Source organism: Sus scrofa, chromosome 2, assembly GCF_000003025.6.
Source record: "Sus scrofa isolate TJ Tabasco breed Duroc chromosome 2, Sscrofa11.1, whole genome shotgun sequence".
Taxonomy (NCBI): Eukaryota; Metazoa; Chordata; class Mammalia; order Artiodactyla; family Suidae; genus Sus; species Sus scrofa.
Genome location: NC_010444.4, coordinates 82,923,439 through 82,942,579, shown reverse-complemented (window position 1 = coordinate 82,942,579; position 19,141 = coordinate 82,923,439). Strand labels below are relative to the sequence as shown.

The 19,141-nt window shown below is 45.3% G+C and overlaps 1 protein-coding gene across 3 annotated transcripts in view; it reads right to left on the bottom strand.

Annotated features, from left to right (window-relative positions):
- ARHGEF28 (Rho guanine nucleotide exchange factor 28) overlaps positions 1-19,141 on the bottom strand; it is a 341,373-nt gene that overhangs the window by 159,547 nt on the left and 162,685 nt on the right. For all 3 annotated transcript variants that reach the window (XM_021084443.1, XM_021084441.1, XM_021084442.1), the window contains exons 6-7: positions 17,829-18,009; positions 13,033-13,105 (exon numbers count right to left, since the gene is read on the bottom strand). In XM_021084443.1, coding sequence (XP_020940102.1) covers positions 13,033-13,105; positions 17,829-18,009 — 254 coding nt within the window. The remainder of the gene's footprint in view (positions 1-13,032; positions 13,106-17,828; positions 18,010-19,141) is intronic.

Genomic DNA, 19,141 nt, shown 5'->3' with positions numbered 1-19,141 from the left:
GACAAGCTAACAGCCCCCGCTCTGGGATTATTTGTGTGGCCCAAGATGTAAACAAGCCCAGAAGCTCTCACAGGAAATCCTGAGGAAGAAAATGTTCACAAAATAAACAAAGGCCCCTGATTCAGAAGGAAGGCTCCACGCTGAACGAAGCCTCTTCAAAACAGTGCAGATGGTAAGGACGTGACTCCTACCCTCCTAAGGAAATGCCACACGTCTCTAGCCTCAAGTACCACAGCTTTCAGAGGTTTCAAAAGGGCACGATTCAGTCTAGGTGAGGTTTGACCTTTCATGCCCATTGTTTAAAGTCGAGAGCATCCGCACAGACCTTGGGCTGGGACCTCCTCCGAGAGCGCCAGGCTCTGCACTAATCAGCCCCAGGCACTGCGGAGGGTTCTCTTTGGATAAAGGCTTTCCTGGAAACAGCAGTGGTTGTCATGTTCTGGGATGAACAGGAAGGTCCACTTAAGGGCATTTTTCTCTGTATCTTGATTGATTGGTTCTTTCCCCCAATAACTCAGTTGCCCGAAAACAAGGGCCACTGCTGTTGAAACAACCACCAAAAGCGGGTTTGGGCCTGAGGAAAACAAGTGCTGGGCACGCCTAACATGGGCAGTTGGATGGAGATCTTGGCCTTGAATTTGTATTTATATACAGCACTGTGGGCCCGGGCCCTCCTCTGACCCCTTAGCTTCCCTGTCCCCATGGCCCTGCTGGATGCCAGTTCTGGAGAGCCCCCAGATTTTCCCAGCAGACACATTAACTCAGCATTCTTATCCCACTTTACTGCTCCCATTAGTTTAAGTCACCTGAGGCCTCAAACCTCCAAGTAGGTTTATTCAAGCTCTTCTTACCACCTGGCAATACCACCAGGTAGTTTGCATCCATGTTTCTGCATAAAAAGGTATAAGGTTTTCATTTAGGTGGTTTTCCATGATGAATAAAAATAAGGCAAGGATAGAACAGAGAAGTCAACGAACCCACAATTAGAATGTGTTTTTTAAAATCTGCACAACAGGAACTTTGAACTTACATTATATCAAGTTAATAAGACATCTGCGCCCCACAATAATATGCATATTAGATTCCATGATGAAAAATGAAAGAGTGATAGCCTCAACTTCGTGTGACCTCAACAGGGAATGAGGACAAGACGGTCGCTCACACCCAGCCAGAGAGGCTTGTGTTCGCCACTGTCCCTGCCTATCTTTACATGCATAGCCCATACAAGGCCTCCAGGTGGCAGCAGAGTACCATCTGCAGAACAAGACCTCGTGCCATCGGCCAATTTCGCCCTTCAAAAGCCCGCGGCACCCATGTCCAAAACTCAAGGTCAGGAGAAAGTTTTTATCCTACCGCAGAGATGCAGAAAATCGATATGGCTCATCTGCAATGGTGCTGGCCATACTGGAGCATGTATGGCATCTGTTTTGAAAGGCATTTTACCCAACCCCTAAAAACTGGGTAAGTGGGAATGATAACACCACCGTGTTCTATTGATTGACTGGCTACAGCTTGCATTGGCTAGACGGGGGATCTCAGTCCCTAGACCAGGGATTGAACTCGGGCCCCAGCTGTGAAAGCCCAGTCCTAACCACTAGGTCGCCAGGGAACTCCAGGCCCCAGCAGTAAAAGTGTCCAGTCCTCACCACTGGGCCGCAAGGGAACTCTGCCATTACTCTGGGTTTGTTGTTGTTGTTTTGGCACGCCCATGGCATACAGAATTCCTGGGCCAGGGATCAAGCCTGTACCACAGCAGTAACCAGAGCCACAGGGTGACAATGCCAAATCCTTAACCTGCTAGGCCTCCAGGGAACACCACCACCACCATGTTTTAAAAAGGAGGGTAACTAGAACCAAAGTTTCAACAGATACATCTGCAGAGACGGCAAGAGAGTAACATACACTTGATATGTAATATCACTTGATATTCTTTTAAAGTCATTTCGGATCATAGGCTCTTAAATGATAATTCTGCATTGGTAAAGGTTTCTGTACCTACAGCATTGATTTAGAAGACTAGTACAGATTTTACTCAAGATTGCTAGTGAAGAAGGCTCTACCATCCAGTAATCCACCTGCAACAATAAAAGATGTGTTCACCCGGGAGTATGGTCACAGTCCACCCTGGTGACATGTTTGGATTCTAGCTCCCTGCCCCTTGCAAAAGGCTAGTCTTCACACACTGCCAGCTGATACTCTCCTTACAGTCGAATGCAATTCTGTTTTATATTCAAACGAATACTACCAACTATGTAAAAATAGACATCTTTGCAAAATTTGTACTTCATCACTTTAAAAAACACCTTTCAAAGTTATAAAAGCTGTACCTCCAAATCATTATAAATATTTGTGACAGGATAATAATGTATCTTTGATGAAGCTAGGACGACACAGAACTATATCTTAGACCTTTTAAAGAGTTTGGCACTCCTTCGAGCAGAGTTTAATTAAATCGCTCAGGAGAGTTTCTGCTAAATTACTAGGATCCTTTTACACTCCCCCCACGGCACCACCCACTGCACAGTGCAATCAAACCACTCGTTGCTATAGCAACCTTCGGCAGATAATGATATCAGTAGCCCCAAGCTATTCTTTTAAAGGCCTATTAATCTTGCCTTGAAGGTCCACCCAGAAGTAAGGCTCACCCCCTCTGAACTCAAACGTACCTAACATTGTAAACATGTTTTTTATTGCCAAACTCTAATGGAACAAGAAATAATCTCCAATATTCATATTCACCCGGGACACTGCACCAGCAGGCTTTTCAAAACAGAGTGGAGCAGCTGTAAGATTAATGCCGGTGTCTTGTTAAGAAAGAAATTAGCCCAATAGCTCTCCATTCTGTGTGCAATCATACTGTCTCCTTTTGAGGAATGGGGACCACAGACTCCAGACTTAAGCAAAGAAAACGCTTTCATGGAAAATGCAGAATGCTCAGTATTCTTCAGTTACCATTTGCTGTGCCATCTGACTCCTCCGGAAGCAGGAGAGAAGAGCTTCGACCAGAGCCAGCCAGACAACAATGCTGCTTCAACCCTACCCTCAGGTTCAACTCTCCACAACCTAGTCCCCGAATGGCTTAGAATTTGCAGGGCAATGTCAAAAGCACAAAGGAAAATGAGGATCATGCTCTCAGGCGGCTCTGTCTGCCTCACAAATGCCCAAAGGGACCCACAGGGAGGTTCATAGCTTTTGAATGAATCCTTTTCTCCCAATGGACTCGAAGCTCTGGGAAGGCTGGATCCAAATCGATTTAAGCTTAGCACTGTGCCTCCAATGCCAAGCAGGGTGCCAGGCATACTACAGATGCCACAGAAACACTTCTCTCCTCCATGTAGAGCTGATGGCCCCCAGAACTGATGAGCTGTGGTGGATCATTAGGCACAAGGAAGGGAAAATTGTTCACTTCATCTAAATGACTAATTCAAATGCTTGCAACACTGGCGCTACTTTATCACAACTTCTGGAGTGCGGACTTGGTGAGATAGATGAATGCTGCTTCCTGGCTTCCTCCTGTCCCTCCAGCTCTGCAAGCCCCAAACCATCTATCCTCCCAGTTACACGCTGGAATTTCACTGATAACAACGTCACTTCCATGAATCGCCTTAATATCTTCCCCTACCCTGCATGGCCAATGCACAACCCTGAGAGAAAGAAAATGGCAAAGGGAGCAAATGCGAGAAACAACCCACCGCTCTTGATTCAGAAGCGATTAGAGCGCTCTGACCTTTTGTTTCAGTAGCTCAATTATTCCCTTTTTTTCCTAGACGTGCCGAATACTAATAAGCGCAATCATTGGGCCTTCCCTATATAAATATGGACAGGGAGAAGCAACGAGGCACTTTTCTATAGAGACATCGATGTTAATCTGCAAGTCCCACACTCCACCCGTTTCAACAGGCTCCACCGACCGGGCCCCTACCGAGCCCCAAGATGAGAAGTCAGGGAGAGGATGCTGAGGTGAGAGAAGAAATTCCTGCCCCCAAGCAATTCCAAAATGTGTTCTTTCATAATTTCTGTCTTTGTGTTCTGTATTCTTCCAGAAAGAATTCGACACCTTTTTTGAAATACATCATTTTCTTTTCAAATTTAAATTAGTCATGACACTTTTTTTGAGCCACAAAAGTAACTAAGAAAATTCAAAAAGGACTAAGAAAATAATATCAATAAAACCACCAGTATATACTCTTTTAGTATATAAGCTTTCCCTATATACATATTTTTGCAATAGCTTTCAGGTATCATTCAATGCCATACTATTCCTCCACTGCAAGTGTACAGTTTGATGAGTTTCAATATATTCGGAGCTGTGCAGTCATCACCACAACCTATTTTATTTTATTTTATTTCATTTCATTTTATTTTATTTTGTCTTTTAAGGGCCACACACGCAGCATATGGAGGTTCCCAGGCTAAGGGTCAAATCGGAGCTATAGCTGCCAGCCTACACCACAGCCACAGCAACATGAGATCCGAGCTGCGTCTGTAACCTACACCACAGTTTGTGGCAATGCCAGATCCTTAACCCACTGAGCGGGGCCAGGGATTGAACCCATGTCCTCATGGAGAGTCGGGTTTGTTAGCCACTGAGCCACGACAGTAACTCCACCACAACCAATCTAGAAAAGTTTCATCGCCCCAACAAGAAACCCCATACACATTAGCATGCGCTACCCATTTCTCCCCAACTGCCTCTACTCCCAGCCAACCCTCAGCAACCACTCAGCTATGTTCTCTCTTAATAGCTTTGCCTTTTCTGGATTTCACATAAATGGAATCATGCAATACGTGGTCTTTTCTGCATGGCTCCTTTCACGTGGCATGTTTTCAAGGTCCGTTCATGGTGTGATGTGTTGGTACTTAACTCCTTTTTATTGCCAAGTAATATTCCACTGGATGTGTCAAACACATTTTGTATATCCAGTCCTCAGTTGATGCACGTCTGGACTGTTTCCACTTTGGGGCAGTTGTGAATAATGCTGCTTTGCATATTTGTGTACAAGTTTAAGGAGATGTACATTTTCATTTCTCTTGAGTACATATCTAGGAGTATCATCACTGAATCATATGGTAACTTTTTGTTTACAATGTTTTTACCATATCGATTTTTTACATCTCCAAAGTGCACTCTCTACCACTCCCTACCCCCAAGCCCATAAAATCTCCAACAGTAGAAAATTAAGTCATGGGAGAAAAAAAAACAAAACAAAACAATACCCCTCAGTCCAAAGATTTGGTTGCAACTACCATCTAGGCAGAAGCTCTAAAATCATTATATTTCAAATGGAGGTCAGGATATAATTTTCCTAATTTACTCAACTGCTTAAATAAAATGAGGCAAAGTCATCTTTCAACTATATAAACAAGACTCAATTTTCTCAGAAAATACTTTTATGTTCCTAAGCCTTTGCACCTAGATGCCATTTCAATTCAGGAAAAAAAAAAAAAAATTCCCTGACCATACCTTCAACTTAAGCATATTCCAATTACACGAAACTTCTTAGTAGATATGATTAGTCAGTACTAGTTCCCTCCCTCCCCGAGCCTGCTAATCTGACCCTATTGGAACAAAGTACCCATAGTTGATGTGAGCAGAATTCCCTGTATCTAGCTGAGTCCTGAGGGATCTGAGGTTCTTTCCAGCTCAAACAAAGATTCTGTGATAAACTGGGAGAGGTAAGGTGGAGAATTTTTCTTTACGTGTGAGAAAAGACTAATGTTATTAAAATAACACACACAATGAGCATCCTATCAGCTTGATATCTTATTTTTTTATCCTTGACCCTTTAATGAGGACACTCATTCTCTTCTGTGGGCAGGAGGAGAAAGTGGACCAGCAAAGTCAGTCTCCAAAAGAAACAGAGAGAAGACGGAGCTTCTCCATCAGAAACACAGATGACTCTCCCGGGCTGGGAAATACATTCTCTGGGTACGATGTGTCATTGTCTTGAAAATACCCTAGTACTGACTTGTAGGTGAACAACACGGATCAAGTCCTTGGATGCATCTTCCACCACAGGGATGAGGGAAGAGCCGTGCCTCTATTGAGTCATCATTCCCACAGAACAGGGGTGTTCCTAACTGCTGTCCTAACTCCCCCACACCCCAGGTCCCTGCCACCCTGGTGAAAGGATCCACATCTTGATAAGACATTGGCACCATATTTAACAGTTCTTAAAAGACCTTGAGCTAGAGTGATTTTATGTTATATTATGTTATTTTATGTCATTTTATTTTATTGTATTGCTTTTCAAATCCACACTCACAGCATATAGAAGTTCCCAGGCCAGGGGTCCAATCAGAGCTGTAGCTGCCGGCCTTTGCCACAGCTACAGCAACGCAGGAATCTGAGTCCCATCTGTGACCTACACCACAGCTCACGGCTATGCCAGATCCCCGACCCACTGAGCAAGGACAGGGATTGAGCCTGAGTCCTCATGGACACTACTCAGATTCATTTCCACTGCACCACAACGGGAACCCCTAGAATGTTTAAAATGAAAAATCTTGGAAGGGAAATTGCGCATGGATAAAAGCCCACTTGGTTTTCCCAACAGCATCTCACAGGAGATATTCAAATAAAGAGGACCCCTCACACAACTCCCTCTTCCCATTTCACTCACCGGGGGCACAGAGAGCCACTCCCCCCTCCGCCCCCGTTCTAAAGAATGTACAAGCAAAAAATCCGCTCACCAGATTGCTGCAACATGAAGAACTATGTCCTGGTGTCTCAACACACACATGGTCACCGCTAAATCCATGTACAACGAGTTATAACCTGCACTCATCACGAGACAGCACTGGCTAAGCATCCACCGTCCGATACTGGTCAAGGGGCCTCTTCTGTGTTTTCACATTTCAACCTTATTTCGAAGTCTGTATTAAATGACCCTCACTCCACCATTTTCCACAAAAGAAACTACAGCTGAGGAACCTGCATCCTGTTACGAAGCCAGTTCGTGGCAGAGCTGAGGTTTTTAACCAAGTCTGCTTGTTGCTGGTGTTTCATCGAGACATGCCTGTGCCTGTGGGTCACAATCTCCCATCGCAAGGATTTTATGAGACAGGTCAGTCATGTGGAAGGGAGTTCATTTCAACTTTGTCCTTTCTCCATCACACAAGAGCTGGAGAGAGCGCTAGAGCAGCGGTCCAAAGACGAAACAGGTAAACATCCTGTTACAGAAGGGGGTGGTATCTACAGTGTGGTGGTAAGATTTATCCACCTCGGAGTTCCCACTGTGGCGCAGCAGAAACGAATCTGACTAGGAACCATGAGGTTGCAGGTTCGATCCCTGGCCTCACTCAGTGGGTTAAGGATCTGGTGTTGCCGTGAGCTGTGGTGTAGGTCACCGATGGGACTCAGATCCTTCATTGCTGCGGCTGTGGTGTAGGCCGGCAGCTGTAGCTCTGATTTAGACCCCTAGCCTGGGAACCTCCATATGCCACAGGTGCAGCCCTAAAAAAACAAAAAAAAAATAATTTATCCACTTGAGTTCTGACTGCCTGAGCAAGCTGGGTCACCTCACACAAGTTACATGACCTCTCTGTGCTGCCACAGCCTCATGTATAAAATGGGGAAAATTGATTGCTGACTCCCTGAAATGTACCCCCCCATGACCAGTGGAAGCAAGCACAAACTTTGCTCAGCCAATGGCGGCACCCTCAGCGCCCCGAGCAGTGTCTGACCCTCCACAAAAGCCTGAGTGAAATTAAAGTAATTTAATGAGGTGAGGGCTTTTTTCTCTCTGCATTTTTGGTTGCTGCTACATCACCAGTGCTTAGACCGGTACCCGGCAGAGAGTGGACGCTCAACAAGTATCCATTGACTGGATATGTAAATGGGTCTGCAGGGCTCACATCGTCTGCCTAGACCCAGGTTTGCCTTTGGACCCACGGCCCCTTCCTCATGGGATGGTGAAGAGGAAGCCCCTTAACCCTAAAGGAGGTGATTTTGCCCTCTCTCCTTTTTGACTGGAACTCATGCTCCAATCCCAACTCCCTAGTTCCTTATTAATGAGAATGTGGAAGATAATTGATGGGGAGAAGCCAACAGAGTAAAGGACTAGTCACACCAAAGTCAAGACAGCAAATTACACAGGGATTAAAAAACAAAACAAAACAAAACAAAAAACCCTACAAAATAATGAGAAAAAAAACAGATTCATAGAGAAGTCAATGGTATTGCAATGGTTGTTTGTTTGATGGCCCCACAGACTCCAGGCAGCAAGAGTCTCCCAAACGACATTAAAAAGTACAGTGGGGAGAGTTCCCGTGATTCAGCTGTTAACAAACCCAACTAGTATCCACGAGGATGTGGGTTTGATCCTTGGCCTTGCTCAGTGGGTTAAGGATCCATCATTGCTGTGAGCTGTGGTGTAGGTCACAGACATGGCTCAGATCTGGTGTTGCTGTGGCTGTGGTGTAGGCTGGCAGCTGCAGCTCCGATTCGACCCTTAGCCTGGGAACCTCCGTATGCCACAGATGCAGCCCCTAAAAAAAAGACAAAAAAAAAAGGTACAGTGTTGAGGGGTGGGTGTGGCGAGGCCCAGGTGATCTCAATATTCAAGATGACCATGAGTAGTTTTAAAGATGCCTCCCTAGTTCTCTTCCCAGTGTGAGCATTTCATGGCCTAATAGATGGAGAGAGCCCACGTGACCATGAAGAAGGAGGAAATGGGGTTGAGAAAGGACAGGGCTGAGATGAGGAAGAGCACCGTTTCCAAGGACCACTTTCATGAGATGCTGAGAACCATGAAAAAGGGCTTCTCCCATGATCACATCAGAGAACTGTGAGAACATCAGAGAACCAAGGCTACGCAGGTTCCTTGACTACAAGACTTACTAGAACCTACAAAACATTCAGTGTTTTCACAGTGTCCAACCTGGGGGTTTCAGCACTGTCTACTTCTTTGGACAAAGAGTTCTTAGTTTTCAGAGCATCGTGCACACAATGATGCTCTTTAGGAAATCCTGGAGTAGAAGACCAAAAAAGGACAAAGGCGGCAAAGGACAAAATGGGGAGTCAGTTGGTAGATCACTGCATGCTAAGAATTAGCTTATTCATCTGAGCACATTGCCAGTGAGGTGACCTTTTGGCCATTTAATTCATTTGGAATAACATCCCACCATTCGGGGAGGATAATTACAATTGTGAAATGATGTAAACCTACTTGTTTCAGAGGCAATAACAAAACCATCTATCACACTAACAGAGGCAAAGTAAATTTCTGGGCTAAAGTTATCACAGCCTTTTCATCAATGGTAACTACAGGTACACACTTAAAATTTCCCCCTCTACCCACTGCCCCAGGAAGAACAGAGGAACCTAATCTACTAAGCCTCTCCTATGTGATCTCAAAGGCAAAGTTTGCTTTAGGGGGTTATAGGGGAAAAAATTTTCAAAATAACCAAGCTCTTACACTCAAAATGTTTTGTTCTTCTAGCTGAGTCACCTCCGGGCTTATGAATGCACAGAAACTAATTGACGGTTTTCACTTTATGTGAATACTGCCCTCTGCTGGAAGATGCATCCAGTTTCTAAATATGTCCTCCAAGCGTATATTACTAAAAGCATTGTCCACAGGTCTATAAAATACCCACATTAATTATCTGGGGTTAGAGAACTCGAGTTTCTGCCCAAATCTTTGGCTTACTGTGGAGTGACCTGAGTCCAGCGGGCAGCCGGGTATATTAACTTGGCTGTTCCCTGGGCCCACCAAACTCCACCTGTCTAAAACGGAGGACACGTTTTGTCATGACCCTCCTTCCCGTAAAGCCTGTCCCACCCAGGGGCACACCAGGAATGGAAGAATCACCCTCCTCCCTCACCAATGACCTCCACCGGACAGCCTGCCCTTTCAGAAGAGTCTCCATCTGTCTGTCTCTCTCCAATCTCATTACCCTTCCCTGGTGCAGACGCTCTCCTGCATCCCTCTCATCAGCCCCCTACCCACTCAGCCTCATTCTCCACACTCTCACAGAGTGAACTTTCTAAAATGACACCCTGATCTAACTTGCTGCAAACAGCTCCCAGAGCTATCAGGGCAGAGTTCCAGGTCCCTGCCTCGTGTGCAAGCCCTGCTCATCTGCCTCCCTCTCAAACCTACTTTCCTGGCATCATACACACACACCCCTATGCTCCAGGACTGCAAAAATGACCTGCCTTTCCCCCGGTGCATCATCAGGTTCAGGACTCTGTATTGCATATATTCCCATTGTCTAGAAGTCCCTTCCCTCCATTAGATCACAGCTCCTATGTCACCTCCACCAGAAGCTTTCCCTGACTACCCCACGGCACATGTCAAAGACCTCTCACAGTGTCATCAGCAGACATCTCCTATAGTTTATTTGCACCAGTCTCAAACTGTCAGCCCTGTAATGGCAAGAACTGAGAATTTAAGCACTTATTTAGACCTTGCTTTGTCCTAAGTTAGTTTGAAGGTGGATAACGAGAGGAAAAAATATACAAGATGAGAAAGAAAAAGGCAGGAGTTGATTTTTTAAAAAGGAAAATAGGGAAGGCTCAAGAAATAAAGATAATACAAAAAAATGCAGTCAGCCGTACCCTACCAATTTGCAATTGGCAGGCCAGTAATTTAGCCCTCAGTTTATCAGCCAACAAGCAAGCAAGAAACCTGATCGGTCACAGTCAGAGCAGAAAACCAAGCCAAATGCTCAGGAGAAGCCAGTGCTCCTGATATGAGACTGGCGTTTTCTCTCCTAGGTCTTCAGGAGAAAGTGTGAAGTTCCCCACCACCTTTTAGAAAGTAAGTCAGAAAGAGAAAGACAAATACCATATGATATCACATATATCTGGAATCTAATATACGGCACAAATGAAACTTTCCACAGAAAAGAAACTCATGGACTTGGAGAACAGACTTGTGGTCTGTTCTGCCAAGGGGGGAGGGGGAGGAAGTGGGATGGACTGGGAATTTGGGGTTAAAAGACGCAAACTGTTGCCTTTGGAATGGATAAGCAATGAGATTCTGCTGATCAGCACTGGGAACTATGTCTAGTCACTCATGATGGAACATGATAATGTGAGAAAAAGGAATGTATACACGTATGTGTGACCGGGTCTCTTTGCTGTATAGGAGAAAATTGACAGAACACTGTAAACCAGCTATAATGGAAAAAATAAAAATCATTAAAAAAAAAAATAAGGCAGGGTCAAGCTGCAGCTCCCCCAATGCAGCCAGCACACCACCCACAGGGGAGAGCAGCAAGGGCAGCTCTGCAGGGGCCCAAAGGGGCACAGCTCACGGAGGAAGCTCAGCTGGCTTATCCCAGGGGTGTGTGCAGGTGCATGGGCCACATGCTCTTCAACTCACTGCGAGTCTTCCAGTGTCAACAAGGGTGACTTGGGGACAGGGATCTTGTCCTGTTTTTTCTTCCTAACCCCAGCAACTAGCACACTGGGTGTCACGTCTATCAGATATCGTCCCTTTACTTTGACTGATATTTTGTCTTGTCCCCTTCTCTGATCTGAAAGTCAGTAATCAGTATAACCCTATCCCTAAATCAATATAAACCTAAATTCACATATAATTTCAAAAAATGAAAAATACTCTAAAATATAAAGCAAAAGAAACATAATATTTACATGTGTTAAAACCTTTGCAGTAACTATGTCTAGTCACTTATGATGGAGCATGATAACGTGAGAAAAAAAAATGTAACATGTATGTGTAACTGGGTCACCTTGCTGTACAGTAGGAAAAAACAAATAAAAAGTTAAAAAAAAAAGGGTCATAGAATATAGCACACACACACAAACTTAGAATTACCAAAAAAAAAAAAAAAAAAAAAAAAAAAACCTTTGCTCTAACTACCCTAGAAGACCTAGTGATGCATGGTCAGATTCCGGCCACTACTGGATTTTGGGGGGGAAAAAAAGAGAGAGAGAGAAAATCTATCCTGTACAACTAATACTAGAGTATTCAAGAACAGAGGTAAGAAGGGAGTTCCTGTCGCAGCTCAGTGGTTAGTGAACCTGACTAGCATCCATGAGGATGCGGGTTCGATCCCTGGCCTTGCTCAGTGGGTTAAGGATCTGGTGTTGCCATGAGCTATGGTGTAGGTCACAGACGCAGCTCAGATCCCGCATTGCTGTGGCTCTGGCGTAGGCCAGCAACTGTAGCTCCAATTTAGACCCCTAGCCTGGAAGACTCCATATACCTTGGGTACGACCCTAAAAAGACGGGGGGGGTCTTTTTTTGGGGGGTCCCCAAAAAAAAGAGGAAGAAGAAGAGAGGTAAGAGGCTCCAGAGAGTCAAAACTTGTGTTTATGACTAGGAATTGCTAACAGATCAGACCTACTTGTATACGTCAAAGGGGAAAGGACCTGAGTTGAAGTAAGGATCACTTTCCCTGATGAACTGCCCAGTTAAGGAAAATAAGGAAGTATGACATTCCTGCACCCGAGCTGGGTGTTGTGTGTTACGATGCAGAACAGAGTAATGAAACATGTTATGAAAATACACTTCTTGCGGAGGGCACCCACCTTGAGCAGACTTGTACCTCAGTCTCTGAAGCTCTGTCAGGGCTGGGAACTGCTGTGCAGGACAACCTGGGTGGGGAGGGGCCCCTGCACCCTGAAGAGCACCCAGCATCCCCCACCCCTCACCTCTCCCCAGCGGTGGCGCTTCTGGACCTCATGACCACAAAGATGCTCCCCTAGCCCAGCACAGAGCAGGAGCCCCCAGAGGTAGAACAAGCTGGAGAAGAGGTGAGGGACAGAGGATGGACCAGACTGAACTTGGAAATGAGAACACTGTGTGTCAGGTGAGGGCTGAGAAGATGGGGAACGTGGGGGGACCCAGTAAATACTAACTGAATAGAAGTGGAAACACACGGTACCTTCCTTTGATGCCGCTGGAGGGCCCAGGGGCCTTGTTGTACCCCAGCACCCCGATCTTGCCTCCGAGTCCCCCAGCTCCCGGGCTCCCTCAGCGCACACTTCAACCTGCAGTTGACTAGTTAGTCCTGAGCACTCTCTACAAGCCCAGGGTGGGGAAGAAGCATGCATACCTTCTTCGCTTTCTGCAGCGCTGGAGGGCATATCTAGTTTTTCCTCGGACCTGGCTTCTTGCTCTTCAAGAGCCTAAGAAAAGAAGAAGAAGAAAAAAAAATCACTGACAACCATTTGAAGCTTCAGAGATGCAACTAGAGATGAAAAGCAAACAAAGATCTCAGAGCTGGAACAGGCCAGAGGCATGGCCTGGGGGGGTGTGGGTGGGGGGAGGGGGAGGGGGGTAAAGCTGCAGGGAGGACGTGACATGACACCTCAGATGACGTGAGAGGTGGTGGGAGGAATCAGAGACAGGGGCCCCAATTCCCCCTGCTGCTAGTCCTCACTGCTGCCCCAGGTCACAACACTGGAAGGCTCAGGAACACGGCAGGTGAGCCAAAAAGGGGACAGAGAACAGAACATCTTGAAATTGGAAAGAAGGGCTGCTGTTCTACGCATCTGCCCACCTCGACTAACCCCATCCACACCCTAAGCCACAGGGATCGGGGACCTGGAGATGGGGGTGGGACCACTCTTACAGCGAGGACCCAGGAGGAGCATAAGCCTTCGGCGACACGTTGGCACATGCTGGTGCAGGCTGTCCCCAGCCAAGACTGAGTTGAGAGCCTTTGAGAGAAGTTGTCTTTAGAGGCCTCAGTATTTTCTTCTCAAATGGATTCCCACTGCCAGTGACAACTTGCAGACAGAATTACATGCTGATGTGTCCAAAGCTGCCGAAATCCGCATCAGCACATCCTCCCACACCAACATGGGGCAAAGTGGGGTAGGCAGGCCGGCAACTGACACAGCACAGACCCGGGATCTACCCCACCCCAGGCATGTGATGAAGTTCAGCTTATCAAGTGCCTGGCTCCTGACTATTTCAGAACATCCTGAGGCCAGAGCAAGAAGAACATGAAAATACACATAAGGGACCGACCAAACCACAAAGAGGCAGGGAACAAGAGGTAGCCAGTCACCTACTCTCTGTGGCTATGAACGGCCCCCAGCCTTATTCCCAGGACAGAGAGCTCTCTCTTTTAGGGCCCACCATGGAATCAACGAATGGACTAGAGCAGGTATGTCTGGGGAGGTACTGAGGCGATGGCAGCAAGGCTATCTGGGCTTAAAAGAGAGCTGACCATGCAGGCTCCAGGCCAAAGACAACCACTGGCCCCACATGCTTACCTGGGGTCAGCCTTAACCCCCAGATCCAAGCTAAAGGCAACTGCCAAGTCTATATGAAAAAGGCATCAGGCAATGCTGGTGTCTAATTACAAAATGAAACCTGAAATAAGGAAATACCTCTTTCATCAGTGGGGTGTATTAAAACCTCAGTTTTATTCTTATGGGTAATTTGGGTTGCAACTTTAGAACACTTCAATTTCCCAGCTGCCTTATTAATTTTAGCGAAGTTCTAAAACTAAATAATCAGCATTCCAATTAACAGAAAAGGCTTTGTTAGGAGGACAGAACCAAAAAAAAAAAAAAAAAGATTTAAAGATATAGGTAGTATTTTGCCAACTATCTAATTTTCTAATAACTACCTTTACAGTTTAGATACTTAGCAGCAACCTGTTCTTTTTAACACTTAATGTTGATTACAAATTATCAATCCTCCAGTGTCAGCTGTAACACAGCGTGATTATCATGAATCCCTTACCACTGGGAACAAACACGGCTTCTGAAAGGGATCACCGGAATAGTTCCTGTATACGGTAAAGCCAACTCATGTTTCTGCGGCTGGTTTTATTGCTGTTGTTTTAGAAAGCCGCAGATAACTGGGCAATGCCCAAACCCCGAGATTCAAGCTGCCGCCATCCAAGGATATGCTGTGGTTCACAGAGAATGAGTCAGCCCTCAGAGCAAAGTCACGTCTATAGCTATTATATAAAAACAGACTTTTTAGACGTTTAAGATTCAATAAGGCACCAACACTTCATCACTATATATAACTTTACTTTTGTTACTCCAAATTGTTTTATTTTATTTTCTCCTTCTTCTTCTCCTTTTTTTTTTTTTTTTTTTTTTTTTAGGGCCGTACCCACAGCATATGGAGGTTCCCAGGCTAGGGGTCTAATCAGAGCTGTTGCTGCCGGCCTACACCACAGCCACAGCATCGCCAGATCCAAGCTGCGTCTCACGGCAATGCCTACTCCTTAACCCACTGAGCAAGGCCAGGGATCGAACCTGCACCCTCATGGATACTAGTCGGGTTCGTTACCACTGAGCCACAAAGGGAACTCCTGTTACCCCCCAATTGTAAAGCTTTAGCTCTGGACACTCTGTGTAACAATCCCCACTTGCTTATATTTACCTGGCTTCGTGACCAACAGGCTATAAATGAGATGATCCTACAACCCATTCCTTCGGTTCAATTAATTTCCTAGAACAGCTCACAAAACTCAGAAACATTTCACTTACTAGCTTATTGGTTTATTACAAGAGACTATAACTCAGGAACCGCCAGATGGAAGAGATGCAGAGGGCAAGGCTCGGAGCTGCCACACCCGTCTCAGCAGATCAGTCACCCAGCACCTCCACACATTCACCAAACGGAAGTTCTCCAAACCCAGTCCTTTGGGGTTTCTCTGGAGGCTTTATTGCACATGCATGATAGATTAAATCTGTGGCCATGGGTGATTAAACTCCATCCCCAGCCCTTTTCCCTCTTGGAGGTGGAGAGGTGGGCCTGAAAGTTCCAGCCCTCTGATCACAAGTTTGCCTTCAAGGGTAACCAGACCCCATCCTTAGGTGATTTCCAAAATCACCTCATTTGCATAACAAAAGATACCTTTATCAAGCTCCATTCTTAGAAAATCCCAAGGGTTTGGGGAGCTATGAGCCAGGAATTCAGGATGGAGACCAAATATATTTCTTATCAGAATTCATGCTATCCCAGTGTCTCAGAGAATCTCAGCCTTAGACTCTCCCCGGGCTCCCGACTCACTACTCAGCCACACACTCAGGATAGGAAGGGGGAAGAGGAGTGCTAACAGCTGGCACACAAGGCCGTCCACCGCAACCGACTCTTCTTTTATCAAGTATTTTTCGTAAAATGAAAATCTCCAGCACACTAGAAAGTAATCTCCACCTGGTCTTTGTTATCGGAAAGTCCACCACAATAAAGTATTAAAGCATCTAGGTTTGCTCATCCTAAATCCGCCCCAGGGTCGTCAGTAACAGTCATCTCAAATGTGTCTGGAGAAATCACGAATCCAATCTAAGAAGTTGGAGGGTTTTTTTATAATGAAACAAATATTCAGAATTTTTGCTCTGCAAGGAGCCTGATCTGCCCTTTGCAAGAGTGTGGTCTGAGTGCGCCCTCTAAGGACACATGTTGCTGCGCTTGGCCTCTCTGAAGCTTTGGGGAGCGGAGAGCATCCTGAGCAATGCTGCTCAGCCAGCCCAAGCCTCTGCCCGGCTGGAATATCCACCCCTGGGGCCTGGGTGAGAAGCCACAGTGATGGCTGACAGGGCTTCTGTATCATAAAGCAAAAAGTACCCTCAGGCAAAATGAGGAAATACTGTATGCCAGAAAATTATACACTGAATTCCCTAAACCCAGCAAAGGAGGTAGTTCATACTCTGAAGAGCACATTTCATTTTAATTGTTCAATAAAACCCTATGTGGAATAAGCAATCATTTTTGATATACAATGTTTACGGCTAAATCTTTAGTTATATAAGGCAAACATTTTACAAAGGCCAAAACTGACAAACAATAATATCAGTTTTCCAAACTGCCTTTTAACTTTGTAAAACCGATAGAGTCATCATGAAATTGGTGCTTGTTAATGGATGTGCTTGAAAAACCTTGGAGTTCCCATTATGGGGCAGTGAAAATGAATCTGACTAATATCCATGAGGATTTGGGTTCCATCCCTGTCCTCAATCAGTGGGTCGGGGACCTGGCGTTGCCGTGAGCTGTGGTGTAGATCACAGATGAAGCTTGGATCCCACGTGGCTGTGGCACAGGCCAGCAGCTACTGCTCTGATTCGACCCCTAGCCTGGGAACTTCCATATGCCACGGGTGCAGCCCTAAAAAGAAAACAACAGCAACATCAAAAAAAAAGTGGGGGAGGGAGGGCTGGTGGGCACAGGATCTGGTGAGTAAATGCTTTATACCCCTGAGCACTATCACCTAGATTGACTGAAGCCCTTTTACTCAAAATAACATTCTGCTTAATAATAATTAAAATATATAAATATGCTTTATAGTCTTCCAGATTCTACAATAATAAAAAATAAATAAAAATAACCAAGGTGAAACATTTTAAACCCTGCAGTGGGCATGCTAATGATAAAACATTCAAAGTTGATGTTTGGGGCATGGTGGGAGGTGAAAAAAATGTCTTTGAAAAAGAACTGGTCTCAAGTGACCAGGCCCCATTCAAGAAGAGCCTGCACGATGAAACAAATGCTTAACTATATCTAGGCCCTAAGAAATCCCAGAAGAAAATATTATTCATGTAAGATAACCCAAAAGGCAACGGCTTTATGTAAGAATTATAATGCAATCAATACATTAGTAGAAAATATACAATATCAGACTATTAAAATCCATCATCAGTGATGTTGGCTCATGAAAAGCAAAGGAAACAATATTACACAAATTACTCTTTTCTACCACCAAAATATATCTAACCTCCATTCTGCTTGTGCAACAGTTTCCAATCCCACGTCCCCCAAAGTCCCATTAGAGAAAAAGAAAGTGCTCCCCTTCCAATACTATCCGAAAAATAACAAGTTTGTTGTTTGCACACTCAAGGAGCACGGGTTATTATATCTTATACCATAGTAAAGGGGACAAACCTTGATGAGAAAGGCTCTATCCCAAAAGTATTTCCTGAAGAGTTTAATATCCGCCTCCACCAAATGGTCGGCTGTGTGGTTCAGCGTCAGGGTCAGTGTTTCTGACGAGTGAATATACTGCAGGGAGGCACCTTCGCTGAGCTGTACTCGGGAGAAGCCTGGGGAACGTCTGCCCTGGAAGCTGAAACATCACAAATCAAAACCCACACTTCCAGTACCCTTCGTTGCCCCTAACATTACAAACCAAATTGGCCTAACGATCCATGAAAGCCAGCTACTGATGACAGCTACCTAAGATCATCAGGTACCTAAGATAGTGAGAAAGCCGTCTTCCTTTTTCCACCTAGAGAAGATGCCGACTGAAAAGCCATTCATCTATAGTATTACTTGAAAGACTCACAAAATTAAAGCAATAGTACTGACTTTTAAACACAGTACTTTACCTCAGTCTATCATTCTCCTTTTAATCAGGAAAGAAGCCTCTTGCTTTAATGGCGCCACATGTAGCAGAACAAATTAGCTGGCAGCCGACAGTTTATTAGGTGATTACGGTGGAAAACAGACATGGTCTCCAAGGAGCATGGTGACGTGTGGGCATCACAAACAAGTGCGATACTCATAACACACTGGGCCACCGCCGTAAATCATTTTCCCATGCAAATTAAGACATGCATAAAGCTGATCACCTTGTATTCTTGAATTCCCTCATAAACAAAGGAACAATATTCCCAAACTAAATCCTTGAATATCAGCTTATTTTCTGTTCTGTTGTGGCTAAGAACAGCTGTACATTTATTAGCTCTAAGTCGGCTTCATGGTTAACATCATAACATGCCGGATGGCTTATAGGTCATGCAGAGCAACAAGGAAGAGGCCTCAGGAGGGAGACGCTAGTGCTCCCAGGAAACAGCCCACCTCAGCATGTTGTCACAGCCCCACAGATGCTTCCAGATTCCTCAGCTCGCAGAACTAGCTCCATGTCTCTTTTCTCTTCTTCCATTACCTCATTTTGTTAATGAATGTTTTCTTTATAAACACACAGTATACTTTGGAGTTCCCATCATGGTGCAGCGGAAATGAATCCGACTAGAAACCATGAGGTTGCAGGTTCGATCCCTGGCCTCACTCAGCAGGTCAAGGATCTGGCGTTGCTGTGAGCTGTGGTGTAGGTCACAGACACAGCTCGGATCTGGCGTCGCTGTGGTTGTGGTGTAGACTGGCGGATATAGCTCCGATGAGATCTCTAGCCAGGGAACCTCCATATGCCTCGGGTGCAGCCCTAAAAAGACAAAAAGACCAGAAAAAAAAAGTGT